This window comes from Pagrus pagrus (genome assembly GCF_965226575.1).
Source record: "Pagrus pagrus genome assembly, chromosome: 5".
NCBI classification, from domain to species: domain Eukaryota; kingdom Metazoa; phylum Chordata; class Actinopteri; order Spariformes; family Sparidae; genus Pagrus; species Pagrus pagrus.
In genome coordinates, this window is record NC_140189.1 from 1,370,863 (window position 1) to 1,394,241 (window position 23,379).

The window sequence follows — 23,379 nt, forward strand, 5'->3', positions numbered from 1 at the left end:
TAAGAGTAAACAACTGAAGAAATCCAGCAGAGAGAGCTGTCGACAGAAGTCAGCGACTGGCTGTGTGTTTGCTCACATTGCCCTCCGATGCCAACAGAAGCGGATTATTTCTGCTGCAGTGAATTTTGGCGTGGGAAGTTTTTGTTGGATACTGTTGCGGACAACCAGACTGATGCAGTGCATTACATGAAAGTTCACTTCTGGTTTGCATAGAGTTAAGCCAGAGACCTTCTTCAAGATCCTAAAGATAAACTGGAAAAAAACAAGACCAGCAGGGCCGAGAAGAAATATGAACACTGAGTGAATATTTTGATGTCTAACACAATGTTTTAAATATATTTAGAAATATGTAGGCGTACAGTTTAGCGTCTCAAAACATGCAACGTCAAGAGTGGAACACAAAGAGGCACATTGAGAGCGTACAGAGCCAAGCAGTATCTCTGAGAGCGCACAGGGCTGCAGCTCCAACAGGTGACAGTGACTCCAACCTGGTGATAAACCTGTAGCACCTCCTCTGGACACTGGACCTGCTCCAGAGGAGGAGAGGAGAGTAATCGACCTGATGAAAACTGTAAAAAAGAATTAAAGAAAGCTCATAGCCTCACGCCAGCAGCCTCTGAGCGCTAAAAGAATAATCCGCCTCAGCTTCATAGAGTGACTTTGAAAACACCGAATGACTTGCTTTAATGAAATTCGTTTGTTTATACAATGCAGATATTTTAAATATAATTTCCATGAGGCACTGGAAATTTCTTCTCAGCAGACGGACCACAGGCAATAAACCTGGCTAATAATAATCCTCGTTAACGAGCTACTTGTTGAGTCCCGTTCTTTTGATCATTATTTTAAATCATTATTAATACCACAAGATAATACACAGAGCGGTCAGGTTAGGCCTGGGCGATAAACCGAAAATTTACGGATACCGAAATTTACGACGATAACCGACGTCATTTTGCCCATGTCGGTATATTCGGTGTTTTAAAAAAAAAAAAAAATCGTATTATGTCTTGTTTGGCTGTGTGTGTAGGTAGGCTACCGGTATGTTCATGTGTAACTGTTGCCAAAATGCAACCTCGGCTTATTTTGTGAATGAACACGAGTCAAACCTTTGTGTAAAAGCATAATTACGACGAAAAAGCCACTTTTAAGATTCACCGTAGTTTCGTTTCCAGGTCAAACTCATTTACAATGGAGGTGTGCGGGCAACTTTTCTGTAGCATCAAAATCGCTATTTTTAAAACACTAAGAAGACTCGACACAACATGAAACTTTGCTCGTAGCATCACCAGGGTCTCTACACATGAACATGAGCATTGAGAACATCGTTTGTGTACACAAAGTTTGCTAAAAAGAAGGTTTTTAACTGAAACTTAAAAGTGGCTTTTTCAGTTCTGGAGGAAACATTGTTACATGCCTCAGATCCTGCCTGAAGCCTGAAATGGTAAACATGCTAGTGTTTCTTAGCAAGAACCTGGAGTAAACACTGGTGTGTAGAGTAGAGTGATCACATGCAGCCATGAGTCAGATTCACATCTACAACACTAGTCTGAGTAAACAGGTCAGGATACCAAGTCTGCTGCTCCTTTTTGAAGTGCCCTGTTCAAGCCCCTCTTATTCTTAATCATCAGTGCTCTTATTTGTTTAAAAGAGTTTAAAGTTGTCACATGGCAGTGTTATTTGCAATATTTTTTTCAGTGTTTTATTGACGTTTTTGTTCATACCATTATTTATCATTTGTTTACAAGCGACACTACCTTCTTTTTTTTATTTAGGCGTGGGGGGGGGGGGGATTTTGTACTTATCGTTCATTTATCGTTATCGAGGTGAGTTGCTCAATATATCGTGATATTGATTTGAGGCCATATCGCCCAGCCCTAGGTCAGGTGGTGATCCCACATTTATGGGTTTCATTTAGTGTTGTTGAAATATGACCTGAAGTGACCGGCTGTGATGACTGCAGGTCATCAGTGTTTGTTATGTTTAATCTCCTTCCTGTCCAGAGAAAACCATGCATCTCCAGATGTGTTGATTTTGGATGTTTGTGATAAACTGAAGGATGAAAAGTTCCTTTGCGAGAAAATGACCCTCCTTCTTTAGCTAAAGCAACAAACCATTTAACAACCCACTTGGACTAAAATGTAAAAAACATGCAAAGTTGACATGTTGTTTTTTTAGCTCTGTGGTTCTCACAAGACAGCCACACTCCAAATATATGATGATCTTATAGAATATGATGCATTGCTATAGATTAAATGAGCCAACAATATATAAAGTAGTTAAAATGAACTCAACTTGGAGTATTTTTTTCTGTCAACAGTTATTATGGTCAAAAAACACTAAACAGTCATTGCCCCCCTTTTTATTCATAGATAATAATATTGGATGATGATTCATGACATATTGGTATATATTGGTTTTCATTTCAGAAATCTGGTCACCTTAATGTAATCAAGTGAGAAGCAATAACCTAAACATAGCCAACAACTGATATCACATTAAGACAAAGTTAGACCTGCAAGTCCACCTAAAAAAATTCCCAACTCTGATAAAAACAGCTGTTATTACTTCAAATGATCCTTTTAATATAAGAAAGGAAGTTGTACAGAGCAGAGCTCAAGTAATATACTGACACTTGATCTTATTTATTTCACAAAGAAAAGCTGAGAGGATGCTGTTAAACAGAAGTGGAACATTTTAAACACCAAAGCAAACTTTCTCCATTACTCCACTCCACTTCTACTCTTATTCATCCTCACGGCACAATGCATTCACACTCAGCACACGTACACACACACATACAAATATAGTCTCTATAGGTTTTGTGCTTGTCTACTTTAATCCCGGCTGGTTTATTCTACTCTGATCAATGACCAAAGACTAAGAAGTGATCACCCAGCTGGAAGAAAATCTTGCCCTAACATCATCCCTTTTCCTCCTCTTTCTGCCTCTTTGTCTCTAATTCACCTTAATTTAATCCTGATAGCATCGAGTGCTGTCGGCCAGCCTGGCAGAGCTGTAAGTCTCACAGTAGAAGAAGCTTTCCTCCAGAAACATTTTGCTGACGAGGAGCACGGCTAAAATATGGCCTCTATTCCCCCACATGGCTGCATGGGGGGCTGCTTTGCATTTTAACAGAGCTTTAGTTTATTCTGCTGGACACACATGGGAAGAAAATCACACAGCATCGAAGAGTCCTCCAGATGAGATAAAAACTGCTTCTCTAACTGATTTACCGACAAATTAGCAGTGATTGTTCAGGTAAAGCAGGGCCATGTGTCACTGTAATAGGAAAAAAGACAAAACAAATATTGGTAACTTGGCAAGACTAAAAACCAGATACCCAGATATAAATAAAAACAGTTCCTGGAAAAACTGAAATTAAAAAGCTGTTTAAGTAAAGCAAGGCTATGTGTTACTGTAATTGCAATGTTTACCATTAACAAATAATTACATTATAGCATCACGGAAAAGTCAATTTCCAGTAGTTCAACCCCAACCAAGTATTGAGTGCATTTAGATGGACATAGTTTTCAGAAGGCCAACATTTCTATATTAACAATGCTTTAAAAAAAAAAAGAAAAAGAAAAAAAGTTCCTTTGTAATATTTAATTTTTTGGGGATACTGAATTTTAGGTCTTCATTGAATGTTAGCCATAATTATTACTATTAAAATAAACTGAATAAATAAAGACATGGGATGTTTCATTCGGTGTGTAATGGACATATATATATAATGTATTAGTTTCACTTTTTTAATTGAATTAGTGACATAGGCCTTAATAAACTCTCCCATGACATTCTAATGCACCTGTACATCAGAAACAATAGGAGTGACAGGTACAGTAGGATATGCAATAATTAACTACTGCATACATCTTGACAGCTCTACTTTACACTGTTGATTTGTATAATCCCAACAGACATGTCCAGTGATTTTCAGCTTTCTGTGTTTACATGTGTCTGTTCTGATGATACAAGTCAGCGGTCCTGAAATGTGTGTTTCTCTTCTATAAAACACATTCTACATCGCAGAGACAACATCTTTCCACTTAGGGCTTCCTTCATCTTTGAAACGGGGCAGAGCTCCGTGGGAAACACCTGCCTGACACAGCAACGTAGAGAACCGTGCACGTCCGTGGCGCACAGCTCCACGGACATGCACGGGGGGAAAAAATGGCGTCGCCGTCGCACCGAATGCACGCGGCTACGTGCCGCTTTGGGTTGTGAGCGCGCATGTCGCGCGTCTACATTGGAAGCTAATAGGTAGGCTATTATCAGTATAATCAGAGGCAACCATGAATGAGTTCGCCTCAGTTTCACGTGATTGTCACTGTCAGGCTGTTAATTTTACTGACCCGAGCTGAGACGCACCCCCCCACCCCCCAAAAACAAAAACTCTTCGGATCTGAACGATTCACACAAGTCACCTAATTGGCCACGAAAAAAGCGAGTTGCGCTTTTCGGCGCGCTGTTTGCATCCCTGTATTTAGAAAAGCAGCACACCCTGATATTTTAGAGCCATTTTTGGTATTTGCTTGATAATGACTTATGTGGAATTGTGGTATGAAAAGTGCCTTAAATATGACAATAGTCTGCTGTCTGGCATCTCTCTCGCCCCTCTCCCTAAATTGGCACATCTTCAGTATCTTGATGTATTAAGAGTTAAAGGGGAACTACCGTTTATTACAACCTGGACCTTATTTCTAGCATAAAATACGATAATTTACTCACCCAGATAACTTTGGTGTCATTTGGAGTCGTTCGGACGAAATTAGACCCAGTGGAGCGCCGCGTATATCCATATAATGTGAGTGATCCGGACACCGAAGCGCAGCCTCTATATAATGCATTATCTGCCGCGAAACTAGTTCATTTCACCAATATTTTGTTAGTAGCCCTTTTCACACAGAGACACCGCATTTTCGCTGCAGCGGCAGTTCGCCAATTCTCCGCCATTGGTTGTTCACACAGAACCAAGCAGCTCTGGCATTAAAGACGAACCAGAGTGTAATTCACACAGCAAGCCGGCGCCGCGGCTTCAAAAGAGGCGTGACGATATGCGTCATGGTGATGCAGTGTGTTTTTTTCAACGTGTTTCCCCCGGTGTTTACCTGTTAATCTAAACATGTACACAGTGACTGTTTATAATCATATGAATGCTGTTGTAATGTGTTGTGATTGGGATCCTGACCCACCAAACATCCTGGAAAGTGACAAAGTTACGTTTTTCTCTAAATTACATAATTACATAATCTCCATCAGTAAACTGGACGCTGTCTGACTCTGTCACTCGCGGGGAGGGAGGCTGTTTTCTGGGGGAAAGTTCAGTGAAGTCTCGGTGGAGGGCTGACATCGCGGTGATTTTTTTCACTGCAACAAACAGTTGGTGAGTTAAAGTTTTTTGCCGGGGACAGACGCTGTTTTTCGGGCAGAAATGTGACGAAGAGTCGGTAGGACCGACAGGCTGACAGACGTTTCTCCACATATAACTGTGGTATTTTTTTTCCTCATAATAGTTGGCAAAGACACTACCAGTTACTACGTTACTGTTGTTTGGTCCTGTAACGTTGCTTTGTGGGACATTTCTCTATATTTTGTTGAGTGATGGACCTGTTTAGTTATCAGACAGTGAACACCATCAGATCGACAGAAGAACTGAAGAAGCCTCTTGAATGAGAAGTGAAAGGTCTTCAAGAAACTGGAACAAGTCCAGTTGCCTACAGTATAGAACTTAGAGTTACCATGACCTGGATGACTGAGACCATTCATCAACATACATATTATATTATTATTATATTACTCTTTCTGTAAATGGAGTCTGATGGATTTGGTGAGAGTCATGTAGTGGCAGTTTTTGGTTAAAAAAAGGATCGGACTCTGTGTCTTTGTATCTCTGTAAAGATCCTTCTTTAATGTTGTCAGACACTTAGAATAACAACATCAGCCTGTCAGTGGCAAAAACAATCACTTTTAGTGGATTTACTTTGACGGTCAATGTTGAACACAAGGATTACAATGAATCCTGCCATGGAATGCCACTTTGTACTGCAAGAGGCCATAGTCTTAGTAGCACAGCCCGCCAAAGTTTCAGCTGGGAAACGGTGTTATATGCAAGCAGGATGCTTATTACTTTTCACAAGCTCTCTTAACTTTTAAACTCACAGAACAGAAATACAACCTTACCCTTTCTGAATTCAAGTTTCTTTCTTTTACTGAACTAAGGTGAACTTAATTGCCTCAATAACTAATTGTAGAAACTACTTCATTCAAACTCAAGATAAATCAAATAAAACTCACCGAAAGTCTTGGTTTGTGAAAGTGTTTCCCAGTTTGTGTGGAGGCCCTGACCCCTACCCTGTCCAACACCCTCAGCCAGACCTTATTGCTCAATATCAGTGTTGAACATTATAGAAGCAGATTCATGTTCATGGTTTTGGATGTTCATGTTAACATATGGGTGCAATGGTCTGGGTGTCCACATACTTTTAGTCATAGAATGTATCTTAAGCAAGGAGAAAGATTGACACCTGGATAAAAAAAGCAATGTCTGAACATGATTAGAAACTGAAGTTTGTTGCTGCTTCCACAGGTGTCTTGCTTATTCAGCTACTATAGCATCTCACGATGCCTCCTCTCCCCTCCTGGCCCCTAAATAAGACTCTTATCCTTTATAAAAATGATGTCAGGGAGCTGCCTGGGACAACTGCTTTCCTGACTTCATTTGTCTCTTGGCAAGTTTGATGGCGCTGCATTTAAAAACCCATTCAATCTTATAAGCCAAAAATTAAATGTAGTCGACTGTGATGGGCACTCAGTGCATCTGCTATTTATATGCTAATGTACACTCAGCCTGCCAAGGTCTGGCAAATTATTACTGCACAGCCATAAGTCAGGTGTATGGCAGAGAGGGGAGGTTAACCATCACACACAGTCACACATAGGAGGAGAAAAAGAGTGAGGAGGAGGAAGTGAAAGCAGAGGGATAAGGGGGAATGGAGGAGAGGAGAACATGAGGAGGTGAAAAAGCCTTAAGAGATGTCTCCATTGTCTCCCTGACAAGTTAATAAAGCTCTACAGCTGGCTACACACACACACACACACACACACACATATACAGTAACTAGATTATTTCATTCTACATTTAAGGCTAAAATTGAAAAATGTCTTTTGGGAATACCAAGTGTCTCTAATGCCACCATTATCTCAAGACATTTTCTTTAAGAGACAGCAAGTGAAAAACGCTTAATCAACACATTATACACAAACCACAAACGTATAAAACATACAGTAATCTTACTGAGAATACTATACATAAATCACACACACACACACACACACACACACACACACACACACACACACACACACGAGAAGTTAAGGCGTAACTTCCTGATCTTGTATGCATCTTGAAAAATCAGCATCCACTGATTTCTAAGGAGTTCAAATACCTAACCTGACTGGAAAGGTGTTGGTGTCAAGGGTCAAAGGTCAATCCTGATCTTAGTGGCACCAAAGTACACCAAAATTATTGCATACATGCTGTTTTTTTACCTGTTCAAAGTAAGCATTTGACTTTGTTCCCATTGCCAGTGGACAAGTTGGCCCTTCTTTTTCTTCTTCTGTTTTTTTTCCCTTGTGTATCATGTTCTTCATCACAATCGCACCAGCAAAACATGGAACATCAGAAAGCAGCAGGGACTTGACAATACTGCAGTTGATTAGGACCGGGTAAAGAACCTGCATCTGGAATTTACTGCATGTCACGTGCCTCAAAACTTTAAAGGTAAAAACGGCCAAAATATAAGTGCAGGACTTAAAACTATCAAGAACTAAGAGTTGACAAGTTTCACATTTAAACTACTGTGTCACTAGCATCTACACTAACGAGGCCTCTCAGGACAATCCAGAATCACGAAACAAGCTCAATCTCACCACTGTAATGTTCTCAAAAAACTAAATATTTTCCCCCTTTTTGATCACTAATGGGTTTAGCACGATTAAATCTTGGGGGTCAAACCCTTTCTGGCTCACTAACTATATATGTATATATATATATATATATATATATATATATATATATATATATATATACAGTGTTTCCCCGAGAAAATGTGTTTGTGTGGTGTCTGTCTCCCCCCCCCCTTTTATTCTGAAATTCCACATCAGATTGACCTGTTTTTTTTCTGGGTGTCATCCTGAGGTTGAGTACTATCAGTCTGAAGTGGAACGGTCCAGTAATAAAACATTTTTTTTAAACTTTAAAGGAAATATGAACGTGTAACGGGCTTTTATTTTGAAAGGCTACATCGCGCACAGCAAAACAACGTGTGGGCTGGCTTGACCAAGTGTTTCTAGTTGTGGGCTGGCTAAGAGTTCTCAACGGGCCTGAAAATTACAACCCGACCCGACCCGGCCCGTGGCTTTTAAAGCCCGGACCCGATGTAACCCGACACATCGACATGAATTATCCGACACCCGACGCCGCCTTTTTTTTTTTTCTCATACAGGTATTATCATGACCAGCAGACGGGAATTCAAATCAACCTTTAATGTTCACGCCTTTTATTTTCCCACTCCTGTAGTAGCGACGGTGAATTCACCTGCGGCAAGTTTACTTTTCACCAACTCCATCTTCTTCTCCAGGCTAAAGGCGTGCACGCAGCGACGTCAGGTCTGCCCCCACCCCTCTCCATGATGCACGTTGCACGCAGCAGCCAGACTTTCTTTACGGTGAACAGCAGCGATGATTAATAAATGTTTTTTTTGTTTTTTTTTTACTGAGCGGAAAAAATTAAGCCCGAGGTCCGACCCGACCCGACCCAACACGCCTGTTCGGACGCATCGTGCGATTCAGAGGCATTCGGACACATTGGCACATTTTAAAAAGTTTATTTTATTTTTATTATTATTATTATTTTAATACGTTCTGCAGAGAAGGGAGACTAGTGTCGGACACGGTTTGGAATGAAAGGGAGAAAACATGACAGAGTAACACGGCGAATATCGCTAGTATATAGATTTTTTTTTTTTTTTTTTTGAAGACGTTATTTTAGGCGGCAGCCTTAACAGGAAAGCGCTGCCGGAAACCCTGATATATATACGTATATACATATATATATATATACATATATATATACATATATTTATATATATATATATATATATAAGGGTCATCTATTGGGAATTGTTGTTGTTGTTTTCATTGAGTTCTAACTATTTTTATTGTATTGATGTTTGGCTTCTGTATTTTCCTGTTATGTGTGTTTGTATAATGTAAATCTAGGGATGGGTGCTGCACACTAGTTTATGCTACAAATGCTGTGATATGTGGCATTAGCTGATGCTTTGTTTTCTTAAAAACACACAAAAAAATATAGTCAGGTATAGAGTATTTCAGTTCAAAAACTATCAGTACTATTATAAATTATTTTCAAATAATAACCAGTGCTCTTAAATGCAGGTTACATTTTAGCTATTGCACCAGCCAGGACTGATGAAAATATTTGGTAATCATCTTCTGATCAAGGCCTCAGCAGATGTGGTACAAGCTAACAACTTCCTGCCCTTTTATAATCTTTACTAATTTTTACAAATGTATCTGAGTCCTAAATTATTTATTGTAGCCAATGGCAAATCAATTTGTGACTCTGCTTTCATCATTACCATTGTGATATTATTACTATACTATTCTCTGTTGTGTTACAGTGACTGGAAGTCCACTGTCACTGATTGATTTCAACATATTTACAAAGTAATTAGGACTAAAGCTTCCACATAGTCTGACCTGTTCAGGCCTTGATTTCCCAGAACATCCCACATCTCTATGACCACCTTGCACTCCTATTCATTACTACCTTGAAAGGATCCCAGGGGATCCTTCACTAATGAGAAAAAAGGCTTTCCACTCCCCTCGCTCTCCCTCTATAGCTTCTTTTCCGCTGTTTTATCCCATTATACTCCCCCACCCCCAACACTCCCAAACACAAGCATAGGCGCACCCTTTGTCTCTGGGGAGCAGTCAGCTTATATGATGTATAGGGTGACATCTTTATGTCACTAACCTAGCCTGGCAGGTCTATTAGCCAGCCCAGAGCTTCCCTAACCTTTCGCTGTCAACAAGCTTATTCTCAGCTGCCTAGTTTAGTTCCTCCTCCCAGCCTGTCTCAATCTGTGATCAAAACAGTCATTATGATACACTCTCACCTAGTACCAAAGTGAAATAACATAGTGCTATTCTTCATTTTATTGGGGACCTGTGAAATCTCTGGGACGACATCTGGAATATCCTCAGTGGTGCATGAAAGACCCCTGGGAGTTTGAGGAGCCAAGTAACCCAGTTCGGTATATGAGCCTAATAATGGGAAACCAACCCCTGTTTCCACAGACATGTTGATGAGTTAATAGTGATTTTGCTGTTATAAATATGATGTTGCTGCTTTAGAAACAATAAAGACACATGCAACTTCAGGTGCATCATTTGATTTGTCAACAGTTTTAGTAGTACACTGGAGATACAGATATTAGTGCAATTTAAGCAATAAAATGTTGATTTTTCTAAAAATGAAACAAATTAATTGTTCATTTAAGAGACTGGTCTTAATTCATCTTTTGTATGTTACTATTGCTCTTAAATAGAGCAAAAGTAATTTAATAGAAAAAATTGCTGAGCGCACAATATTTATTATCTGATTACTTGATTAATTGCTGGAATAATCGGAGGAATAGTCGATTATTAAAGTGGTCAATAGCTGCAGCACGAGACAGCACAAAGGTGTCGTTTTTAAAAAAATCTGTGATAAAAAAGTGTAATTCACTAAGCTTTAGTTGTGAACACAGATTGCTTGTTAGCTTTAGCTAGCTTAGTAGCTTCCAGTTAGATGGGCTTGTTTAACTAACTAGGCTCACTTTAGCTACCTTTTTTCACCCACTGTCTTATTCTTCACTAAAATGCTTTCCTCCTTGCAATTACCGTTCAAGTGTTAGTCACTACATGTATTTCCACACTTCCAGCTGAATTACTGCGGTGCAAAAACACAAAGCCATGACTCCATGAGAACATAATGTGTAGTGAGAGGGAAATAGAGGCAAAGAGAGCAAGAGGAAAACATATATCTTGTGTACAGAAGGAGACACATTCAGAGAATGAATGTACTAATGAAAAGGAGGGAGGGTTGCCGGAGAGAAATAGAGGGATAGTCTTTCTTTGTTTATCTCCAGTGAGAAACAGGCGGCCACATCCATTGTGCTGTGATAAGATGGGTTATCAGCAGTAAACAAGACCTGGGCCTGTATGAATGGAGCCAGGAGTGACTGAATACACTCTTAAAAACAGATATGTTCAAATGAGTCTGCACGTCTTATCCTTTCCTAAACACAAGCCCATGTTTTCGGATGCATATGGGATTCTCCTGGTCAAGGGTCTCACTGAAAACTCCTTTCAAACATGTTCACCATTCCTAAAAGTTCGAAAGACAAGACACTGTGAAAGCTGTCCAATTCCTGATTTAAAGGGAAGCTTTACAGAAAGATACACAATTATTTTACTCAATTAAGCTGTTAGTATGTTTCAAACATACGCTCCACAGGTGCACGCTTTTCCAAGGTGTTTTTTAAGTGACTGCAACTGTAGTGATGAGTCTCTGTGTGATCAGCCCCCTAGAGGCTATTTTTACAGAGAAGTACAGAGGACTGATAGCTTTGTCACACGCAGCAACAACAATCTCCTGGAGCTCAATATCAGCCAAAAGTTTTGTCCCAAGTTTGAAGAAATTCCTTCCAGACATTTCTGAAATAATGTGTTCACGAGAATGGGAAGGACCTCAGGTCAATGTGAGCTTGACCTTTGACAACCAAAATCTAATCAGTTCATCTTTGAGTCCAAGTGGATGTTTGTGCCAAATGTAAAGAAATGTCCTCAAGGTGTTCTTGAGACATAGCGTTCACAAGAATAGGATGGATGGCAAACTGAAAACATAATGCCTCCAGTCACTGCTATTGCTGGTGTGGAGGCATAAAGACTCAAATTGGTTCATCCCTACATAGTAAGAGACTTGAAATGTCCTCGAGGTAAAACAACACTTACAGAAATAATGGACTTAAAAAAGATCCAAACTAGTCAGACTCCAGAGCATCTGGAGCTGGCAGATGTTGGTCAGCTGCACTTTGCACAGACGTCTGAGAGGTTGCTCAGAGTAGCCCCATCTAAGGGTGTCAGAACTGTGTGCTTCATTTAGGCACAGCCATCACTTACAGTTACAGTTTAGATGGTGTAATTTAAAAACATTTCCTGTCATCATATTGGCCTAATCCTATGGCTGATGAAAGCAAATTTAGAAAGTAGGAGTCTCAATGTAATGTAGCTGTTTTTTATCTAGCTAGTTCTACCAGCTACATGGCTGGTGATTTGCATGACAACACCTGATTGAAACTTAGACCATGAAAACCCTTATTGGCTTGCTGTTGGAAAAGGAATTTATCTAACACCAAACAATCAAATATTAGTCCATGAGTCAATGCTCTCACCAGCCAGCTATGAAAAAAAAGGCCTTGTGCATTTTTTTATTTTCCAAAGTCTTCCAACTTCATGGAAATGCTTTTTCAATCAACCCTCCCTCTATCTCATTCTCTCATTCAATAAACACACCTCTCTATCTGCCTCTAAAACACTCCTCTCCTCTCTCTGCAGCTCCCCCGTTATGGAAGACTATATTGAGAGGCCCGCTGAGAGAGAAACCAATCGTGTGGTTTGTAAGCGGCCCGATAGAGAAGGACCCAGTAATGGAAGGCCTTTTAAGGCTAAAAAGGAAAAGCTAATTATGATAAAGGGGCTGTAAGTTGTGTGGTTATCACAGTGCTGGGCCTGCTGGTGCAGCAGACTGGTCCCTGACAGTGATAACCAGGCAGAGCGAGACGCCCGGCGCTCTGTCACTGTCACTCTGCCGCTCTGTTCAGCTAAAGATGGATTCACACCCTACAACTTTTATGTCTTTTTTCTTCAAAGGCATACGGCAGTTTGTTTTCATTGGTCCTTAAACACCTAAAACTGCATGCTGCTGTCCATGGCTCTTGGATTTTCTTCATCTTGTCTTTATTCTCCGAACTGCAATTATGCAGAGGCAACCCATCTCTAAAACACAGACAATTCAGCACTAATTAAACCTTCTCAAATAAGCTATAATTTGAAAAAGAGAGTTTCCAAATGACAACCTTTATGACGAGACAGGTCTGGTTAGTTTGTGCCTCTGTTTTGGGCTGGCTCAAACAACAGCAGAATGATGATGCTAAGCTAGATATTAAGGCAGCCAGATAGAGATATCAGCTGTCAAGCCATGGGGCACATTAGTGCCAGTGAAGCGAATGAATGGGTAAATCCTCCCCCTTGCTCCCCAATTTCTTCTCTCTGTCTCTGATGCATTATGCATTATGGCTGTGCCTTGCTATCTCACCTCTCCCAAATGCCTTTACTATTAATATTTTCATCCGGCCTCTCTCTGTCTCTATTATGGTACTTCCTTCTGGGAGCCCACAGAAAAGAAAAAAAAAACAAGAAGAGGACACTATTTAACGCCATGCAAACTAATACACAATAATAACAATGGGATGTGTCGATAAATCTCAGGTGTATAGCACATCATGGAAAGAGACAAATCAATTTGTAATGGTCATTTAACTTCCATGCCTTATGCTTAGGTACAGGGTACACTATACTGTACCCCGCTGTTTACATAACTTGCTGCTACCAATCACACCATGTCACTTTATATCATTATTGCCACTTTAACTTGCCACTTTTAACAACTGTAGTTACCTCCTATTTTTATTTTATTTGACGTATATTTTTATCTTATCCATCCTATTTCAATTTTTATTTGTGCTTACATTTTCTACTTGCTACTTTGTCTTTGTGTTGCTGCAACACTTGAATTTTCCTGCTGGAGATCAATAAAGGATTATTTATTTATTTATTTATTTAATAATTTTAACAATTTCAGCCAGAACCCTTTATGTGAGTGAACTATGAATTCTTGTAGCTCAGTGACATCTTAAGTGGACTGTAATGTGAGCAGACTTGTTACCATCAAGTTTTCCACACTTTAAAGATGGCCTGAAGCAGCAAACACCATGCTTCATTGGAGGCAAGCATCTCAAGCAGCAGTGCTTTAAATCGCCACTAGATGGTGTGAATGAAAACATGGGTCCAACTTGGAGTAATACTGGAACTAGAAAAGACTTAAAGACCCAGACTTGGAGGTGTTCAGACACCCAATTGCTTAGAGGCACACCTACAGAGATGATTAACACACCTACAGAGATGATTAACACACCTACAGAGATGATTAACACACACCTAAGTCTGCTTGATTCCTCATTAAGTCCCAACTTGGACTTGAAATGTTCCCAATGTGATAAAACATTTTTTTTAAATGAAGAACACGAAAATGGTGCAAGCTTATTAAGGAATAGAGCTCACAAGATGCTAAAAAGGAAGAAACAAATTTCTTCTTTAAATAAATCACTCCTACAGAGTACAGTGAGGCTTGTTGCCCTACATGATTTGTAGTAGGATGCTGCCATCTGCTGGCACAGCACTATACCAACCTGACGTTGTCATTTTGTAAACAGTGTTTATGATAAAAAGTGTTGTTTTTTTTGTTTCATATTTTCCTAGAGTACTAACCATAAGTTAATGATACTACATATTACTACATGCCCTGACTCTCCCAAATTCATCCTGGGAGACTTCAACCACTGCTCAGCTGACAAGTCCTTGAAAGGATTTCACCAATATGTCACCTGCACCACCCACTTGGGAAAGACTCCGGATAAATGCTATGGATCCGTTCCAGATGCATATAGATCAGTTGCTCTACCCCCTTGGCCTTGCTGACCACAACACCATCCTGCTGGCACTAGCCTACACCCCAGTCATTAGGAGGACAGAGAAGGTGACCAAACACATCAAGCAGTGGACCAGCGACAGCATTGCAACTCTGCAGGGATGTTTCGAATCCACAGACTGAGGTAACCTTCTTGCCACCTCCAGCAACATCAGTTAGCAAGTGGACACGGACACCGAATCTGAAAAAAAACAGGTAAACAGAGAGGTACAGCGCGGCATAAAAAATGCCAAGCTGAAGTATAAGAACAAGGTGGAGGTGCTCCCTCCACCCACAGGACAATACAGGTGGCCGGCAGCAGCCCAGCATCCCTCCCCAAAGACCTCAACTCTTTTTTTTCAAGATTCGAGACAGACAACACCACCCGGCTAGAAGCAATCATCTCCTCCTTCAAGCCTGCAGCAGCTGAACTCTCCTTCAACACGGAGGAGGTGGTGAGAGCCCTCAAGGAGAACACAGCACCTGGCCTAGACAACATCAGTGGCCGTGTCCTGGGGTGCTGTGCAGAGCAGCTGGGGGGCGTGTTTCAGCTCCTGTTTCAACGATCCATGGACAGCGGCCCAGTTCCCCAGCTATGGAAGCACTCCACAGTGGTCCCCATTCCCAAGAAGAGCTCAGTCAAAGCTCTGAACGACCTCAGGCCTGTGGCTCTCACCTCTAACAGTCATAAAGAGACATCATCATGGTAACTGACCCACTGATGGACCCCCTCCAGTTCGCGTACCGTGCAGGCAGAGGGGTTGATGATGCCAAAACACTCATCATGGACACGGTACACAAACACCTGGAACACCCCAACACCACAGCCAGACTCCTGTTTGCAGACTTTTCCTCTGCATTCATCACCCTACAGCCACACATCCTAGCAGAGAAAATCTCCACCCGCTTCCACCTGGACGACCAGCTGATCCTGTGGATTACAGACTTCCTGACCAACAGATCAAAGAGGGTGCTGGTCAATAACACCTTCTCTGACATCTCAGTCACCTCTACAGGATCCCCTCAGGGCTGTGTCCTCTCACCTCTGCTCTTCATCACATTCACATTTACACCGATGACTGCAGGTCCACCCATCCAGACTGGTAAAGTACGTGGATGACACAGTTCTCGTGTCCCTGCTCTCAGGCCCCTCACATCACCACAGCTCAGTGCTGCATGAGTTTGTGGAGTGGTGTGATAAATCAGCCCTGGGGTTAAACATGGAGAAGACCAAAGAGATGGTGGTGACCTTTTCCAGCAAGCAGAGGGAGCTGGCTGCAGCTGTTATCAGCACAATCCACAGGAGGAATGTAGAGCTTGTGGAGGAGTACAAACACCTGGGCACAATTTTTGACAGTACGTTTAAATTTGCCTCCAACACTGAGGAGCTCCTCAGGAGATGCCAGCAGCGGCAGTATCTCCTGGGGAAGCTCAACACTTTTGGGGTCAATAAGAACATTCTTTGGACATTTTATTACTCCTTCATAGAGAGTGTCATCACATTCTCCATCACCTGCTGGTTCCACTCCATAAGCCTGCAAAACAGGACACGCCTGCAGAGCACAGTCAAAATCTGCTCTAAAATCATTGGACTGCCCGGTCAGAGCACTTTCCACTGTGTGCAAGCAGCAAACACTGAGGACAGCGCGCAGGATCCTTCAGGACCCCTCCCACGCTCTGTTCCCGGCCTTTGAGTGGCTCCCCTCGGGACGCCGGCTCCACTGCCCGGGCTGCAGGACACAGAGGAGAAGAGCAACCTTTGTTCCCAAGGCTGTTCAGTGCCTCCTGAACGTGCTGACTTGTTTGTGTCTGTGTACAACTACTCCACGTGCCTTTAATTGCCCCCCGGGGACAAATAAAGTTTTTAATTGAATTGAATAACAGAGATAATCCTAATTTCTTTTTTTTTTTTACATATAAATACTCATTGTTTTAGACAGTCAGTAAAGGTATACAACAAGTGTTTTTACCTTTATCAACTATTTTCGAGGAAAATCTAGTTTTAACTCACCACTTTGCGGACCCTGGTTCTGTAATTGATGTGAAGTTCTTTGTGCTTCTGCAGGGCAGCTTCCAAAGACTGCTTCAGATCCAACGCTCTCCTTAGCAGCTGCTGCTCAGCACCTGACTTGGTGAAGACCTACAGACAGACAGACAGACAGACAGACAGACCTGTTACTGTGACAGTTGTGCAGTAATTGAGCATAATTTAAACGATTTTAGCATAAGGCTGCAACATAACAAAATGTGGAAGAAGTGATGGGGTCTGAATACTCAGGTCAGGCAAGTTGGCTGGTTTGATTGGCCAGCCACCCGCCGAACCATAGAGAATCTATGGGGTATTGTCAAGAGGAAGATGAGAGACACCAGACCCAACATTACAAACAAGATGTCAAAGCAACCTGGGCTTCCATAACACCTCAGCAGTGTAAATGGTTGACCACCTCCATGCCACACCCCATTGAGGAAGTTATTTGTGCAAAAGGAGCCCTAACCAAGTATTGAGTGCATAAATGAACATACTTTTCAGAAGGTTGACATTTCTGTATTATAAATCCTTTTCTTGATTGGTCTTATGTAATATTCTAATATTTTGAGATGCTGGATTCGAAAACAAATTAAAATAATTCACTTTATGTGTAATAAATCTAGAACATATGAAAGTTTCACTTACTGTATTAAATTACAGAAAAAAATGAACTCTTCCATGATATTCAAATTTTTTTTAGATGCACTTGTGCATGATGTAAAAAATGAGATTTGTCTCTCTCAGTTGTCTACACAAGCCTGTGGACGATTTGTTTAAGTTGTTAAATGCTGCTTGACTGTGGATTTCTTTATGAAGGACTTTCAGCAACAGTCCAAAGGATGTGACTTTATGCATGTTCTGGAGTGCCTCGTCTCAGTGCCTCTCTCTGCTCAGCTAACAGAGAGCAACAGTAGCTACCATTGGTTTAGAAATGGGGTCCACTTACATAAACTAATGACTGGCTTCCAGCACAACACAGAAGTTCCAAAGAGCCTCTTTAATGTGATAACCAATGACATGTCTACATATTTGAGCCCCGTGTGTTTGTACCAACCTGAATCCAGCCATGCACAGCTGGAAGGTGTTTGGTTTTTATCACTTTATGGAGGTCTATTACTGTGGAAACAACTGCCTCGTTATCCTCTGTCTCCTGAACTTGAAGACCTGTAAGGGAGAAGGAAAATAAATTAAAATAGAACACTTTACCATACAGCAATTAAGCACTTCATTCCTAGTGAATAATTCCTGATTACATAGAATGTATACACTGGTGCCACTTAATTAGCAAGCTTGCACATTAACAAGCCTTAAGAACAGCCTGGTGTCATGAAGACCCTGGAAACATTCTCGCTGATTTTACTTTCTGTTGATTAAACAGCCTGATGAATTTCCAGTAGATGTGTTGGGTCATACATTCATGCTGTAAGCTTGTATATATTATTGTATTTATTATACAAAATATGTGGTTACATTACTGGTTTAAACTGATCTTTATAGGCCTCAATGAAATCACCATGAAAAGAATCAAAGGGTACATTTAGATTTGAATCATCTTTATTACCAAACCCCTACCTTGTGTCAAAGTAGTCTTAGTTGTCCTGATACTGTCTGCATGCTTTGTATAGTAAAATACTATATTACAAGTCAAGCAGGGGTACCTAAACAGACTGACCAATGAGTGTATTCATGGGTAATGTTCAATTGTTTGAGTTTCTATCCCAATATCAGAATAGTACTTGTTCAATACCTTAAGGGGAGAAATGTAAATGACTTTTTCTACAAAGGCCTTTTTTTATGTGAAAGCAGCAACAAGGAATTTTCATTTTTTGTTGATTTTGGCAGTACCTGTAGACAAATGCAACACAAAGTCAACTGTGTTTTAGTGCCGTACCACCTGACTACAGAGCAGCTTCTTTCCTCAGATTGTGAGCCTCCTCAATTTATCCTCAGATTGTGAGCCTCCTCAATTTATCCTCATCACTCCACCATGAAAAAATGTTTATTTTTTCTTTTGTAGCATGCAACCTACATGTCGTTCTATAACCCTGTGTTGTAAAATGATAATTCAATGAACCATTTAACTTTTTAAACCTCTGAAATAGCCAACCTTCTCATTGACAGTCTTGTTTGCTTATGTAGGTCATAAAGCAGCATCAGTATTAAACTTAGACTGTTTCATGACCAGTTAAACATTGCTTGTAGTATGTTTAAGCAAAAGTTCTCAAATGTTATTTTTCTTATTACAATTTTGGGGGCCTTTTTCCCCTTTTATTAGCTTTAAACTTTTAGTCACCAATAGGTCCCATAAATTTTGTTTAAACACAAGCAGACAGTTGGAGACAAAAGGACTCTAGCCTAAATAAATAGTCTAGAATTATTAAAATGAGGAACTATCTGAGCAGAGAATATATACATAGGCAGTATGCTGGGGCAGTGGTTAGCACTGTTCCAAACAGCAAGGAAGTCCTGGGTTTGAATCCTGATGGGGCAGGGCCTTTCTGTGCAGAGTTTGCACTTTCCCCCTTTGCTTACATGCAGCGCCGCCCCTCCCTAGACGCAGAACACGCGCTGTGCGTAGGGCCCCACCTCCATGGGGGGCCCCATTTTGCGCAAGGGGACGCATTCTCTGCAAGTGCGCAAAGAATGCGCATCGCTGCCGTGAGGCACGCTTAGAGCACCAAGTCAGCCCGAGGCAGGAGAGAAAAAAAAGAGACGAGTAATCTGACACCGCACATGTTGCCGCAATGATTGACAGCACACAGCATCTGACCAATCAGCGGTCAGATGCGCCGACAGGCAGTTGTATGCAGGTGGAGAGATGGCGTCCAAACGGCAATATGAATCGGGAGCAAGCAAAAGAAAGACAAAGTCAAAACAAGAGGAGGCTCGTGCTTCACTTGAAGGTGGGTATGTTGTGGCATAAACACCCCAGCGGCTAGCTTGCTAATCACGAGACAGGATAGAGGATAATTCTGTCTAGATGTGGACTGGAGATTAAATTTCCCAGCGGCCCCGATTATCATTTATTGAATGTCTTGTTAACTGCATCTACATTCACCTCTGTTGAAAAAGGAGCAGTTAATTGACCAGTTGGTGGTCGTATGTTGGCTCAGGTTTATAGCCTATCAATCTATGCTATCAGTAGAAGTTTTGGGCTATTTTTATGGAGGTAAAATGTCGCCATCTCTTGGTGAATTTAATTCATAACAGTATAAGATTAGATAAGAAAAATTAAGATAATCCTTTATTTGACCCACAATGGAGAAATGTAAAGCGTTGCAGCAGCAAACAGCAGTGTAGGAATATAGAACCTAAGTACTAAATGTAAAAATAAGTATAGAAAAATATTTAGATATAGAAATATCATCAAATCAAATCATAATGAATATTATTAGCTGTAGTCGTATTTGCATTAATTGCATTTTAATCTTTGTGAGGCTAGTATTTACATTAATTTCATTGTGTAATTTACCATTAAGACCAAAACAAATCTTAATAATCTGCTTGTATGGTGGATTTCTTGTCATAACAGGGTCCATGCTGAAGTTTGTTACTAAGGGTGACACGGAGCCAGCGGCCAGTATGTCACCAAGGGCCATCAGGCACCATGTCTACTGAAGCAGCCTGCATCTGTAAAAGGCTTGTTCCATTGTTGAAAGAGGCTGTTCATTTGATTTGTTCCTACTAATAAAAGGTTGTAAACCTAAATGGCATTTCATGATACAGTCATTTTGTAAAGGGGGGGGCCTCAAAGTAAAATTCTGCTTAGGGCCCCAATTTTGCCAGGGGCGGCCCTGCTTACATGGGTTACACACTAGTTACTCCGGTTTCCCCCACTATCAAAACATGCACACCAGGTTAATTCTCCAGTCAGTGCCCTTGATCAAAGGCACTGGCTAAGATCTGGAGGTGGCCCCCGGGTGCAGGGATTAACCTGTGCCCACTGATCCATCGAGATTGGTCAAATGCAGAGTACCAGTTTCACTATGTTGTACATTGTATGATATGTGATCAGATAAAGATTATTCTCCTCCTAATCAAGATTCTGAATCTGACATAACATTCTGTCCCCACTGACAGCACTCGCCAGTTTCTGAAACTTTGTGCCCTAAGATGCCGGTTTATTAGGAATACCTAGCTAAATGTATAAAATAAAATAAAATAAATAAAAGGAGAAACGTTGTACATTTGTAATGTTCCATTATGAGATAATGAGCATGTCAGAGGGGCTGTTTGAGTAATTAGAGGTACATAGTTTGTAGTGCTGTATCTGTATTACATTCTGCTGAAACGTGTCTCTTATATTTTGTGCGTCCCAAACGGAATGGAAAATGGAATCAACACATCTAGCATGCCATCAACATAACTGAACATTATAGGCTTCACAAAGCAAAAATATGTTGTGTTACAGTATTAATAGTATTATAATGTGTGGGTGCACTAGATGAAGTGTCAATTCAGTGAGTTGCACCCACCAGGACTGATGTTCAGGTCCAGATTGTAGGAGTGAGAGATGAGTCCAGAGTTACGAATAAACAAGTCTTCATCATCAGCATCTTCCTCCTCTACACTATTTTCCTGCTCTTCTTCTTCATTGTCTTCCTCCTCCTCTCCCTCCCTTTGTGCTATCTCCATCTCTACCTTCTTTTCTTCCCCCTTTTTTGTCATCTTCTTCTTCCCTTTCTCCTCTCTCCTCTCTTTATCCTCCCTCACCTCATCCTCAGACCTTTCCTTCTCTTCCTTCTCTTTTATCTCCTCACTGTGGTTCCTCTTCTCCCCTGTCATTCCTTTTTCTTCTTTCCCTCTCTTTTCCTCACAATTGCTTTTCTTTTCTTCCCAGCCCTCCTCTCTCTCTTGTATCATTCCTTCTCTCCTGTCACCCCTCACATGTTTGCTGCAGGTCTGTTCACCAACTGATGGACATTCATTGGCTGGTTGGATGTTTGAAGGGCTACTATTGGTGGTCGGGATATCTGTCAGGTCAAACTCTGGGAAAAGCAGCTTCATGCAGGATTCCATCTCTGTTAGTGTTGCCTTAATTTCCTGGTATGACTCTGACAAAGAAATAACAAGTTATACTTGCATATTTCACAAAAAAGACACATTTTAATGCCAGTTTTTGTTTTTCTGCTCCTGATTTAAAGTTGTTTATATACAAATCTTGCTACCAAATTTAAAACAAACAGAAAATTAGATTTACAAAAATATGATTTTTTTTTTTTTTTGCTCAGGAAACTGCCTAACAAAAAAACTTTGACTTAAAGGAGAATGCTGGACTGTCACACTGGGACAAAATTAGTCAAAACTAGAATATTTGGTCCAGTCCAGTTCTTCACAATAACAAAATCATTTGTCCTTAGTGCTGTATCGTAGGCAACTGGACTTGTTTCAGTTTCTTAAAGACGTTTCACCTCTCATCCAAGAGGCTTCTTCAGTTCTAACTAACTGGAGGGGAGTTGCAGGCTTTTAAACTCTGTGTGGTTGTGTCCTTACAGAGTTGTTAAGAACACGCGTGAGCTCTGAGTTTCAGAGTCGTTAGGGCCACTAGTAGGTTGTTGACCCAACTGGCTTTCATGTGGGTTGCTAGGGCTATGTGATCCCAGGTATGAATGGTTGTTAAGCTGTCTGAGGAGGGAACTAAGTACTGCATTGCAGGTGGGTGATATGTAGTGTGGTAGGCCACCTCCTCTATTCAAAGACAGTCGTTCCAGTTTGACATAGATGGATTATTTTACTCCTCTTTCAAACCACCTGTCTCCTCTGACCAAGATGTTTACATTGTTTTCAGCAAAGAATCCATCCATGTCAAACTGGAACGACCTTCTTTGAACAGAGGAGGTGGCCTACAACACTACCTATCACCCATCTAAAATGCAGTACTTAATTCCCTCCCCAGACAGCTTGACCTAGCACACCTAGCCCTAGCAACCCACAAGTGGCCCTAACGACTCTGAAACTCAGAGCTCACACATGTCCTGAACAACTCTGTAAGGACACTCCCACACAGAGTTTAAAAGCCTGCAACTCCCCTCCAGTTAGTTAGAACTGAAGAAGCCTCTTGGATGAGGGGTGAAACGTCTTCAAGAAAATGAAACAAGTTCAGTGTCCTACGATATAGCACTTGACTGAGAACCTTCATCAACAAAATCACTTGTCCTTATTACTGCTGTTATTATTATGACTAGCAGGAGTGTTGTTGAACAATGTAATATTTACCCTCCATGTCTGTGGAGGCTGCCTCCACTCTCTCTTTGTAAATCGTCTCCATTCTCCTCTGTCTCTCCTCCTCCCTCCTCCTCTCTGCTACTGTCCTGGCCTCAGCATCCTGGAAGTCCACCTGATAACATGGAGACATCACTCACAAATGATGAACAGTAATAGTAGCAGGGGAAATGACTAATAGTTAACATAGCAGATTTATATCAACTAGTGGCCTCATTAAGTCAAAATGTGTCTAATAGTTTAGTTTAG

The 23,379-nt window shown here is 41.0% G+C and overlaps 1 protein-coding gene across 3 annotated transcripts in view; it reads right to left on the bottom strand.

The window, feature by feature from the left end:
* The window catches only part of uvssa (UV-stimulated scaffold protein A), a 109,439-nt gene that overhangs the window by 75,850 nt on the left and 10,210 nt on the right, over window positions 1-23,379 (bottom strand). For all 3 annotated transcript variants that reach the window (XM_084352856.1, XM_084352858.1, XM_084352857.1), the window contains exons 5-8: window positions 23,125-23,245; window positions 21,384-21,962; window positions 17,963-18,072; window positions 16,891-17,019 (exon numbers count right to left, since the gene is read on the bottom strand). In XM_084352856.1, the coding sequence (XP_084208982.1) occupies window positions 16,891-17,019; window positions 17,963-18,072; window positions 21,384-21,962; window positions 23,125-23,245 (939 nt within the window). The remainder of the gene's footprint in view (window positions 1-16,890; window positions 17,020-17,962; window positions 18,073-21,383; window positions 21,963-23,124; window positions 23,246-23,379) is intronic.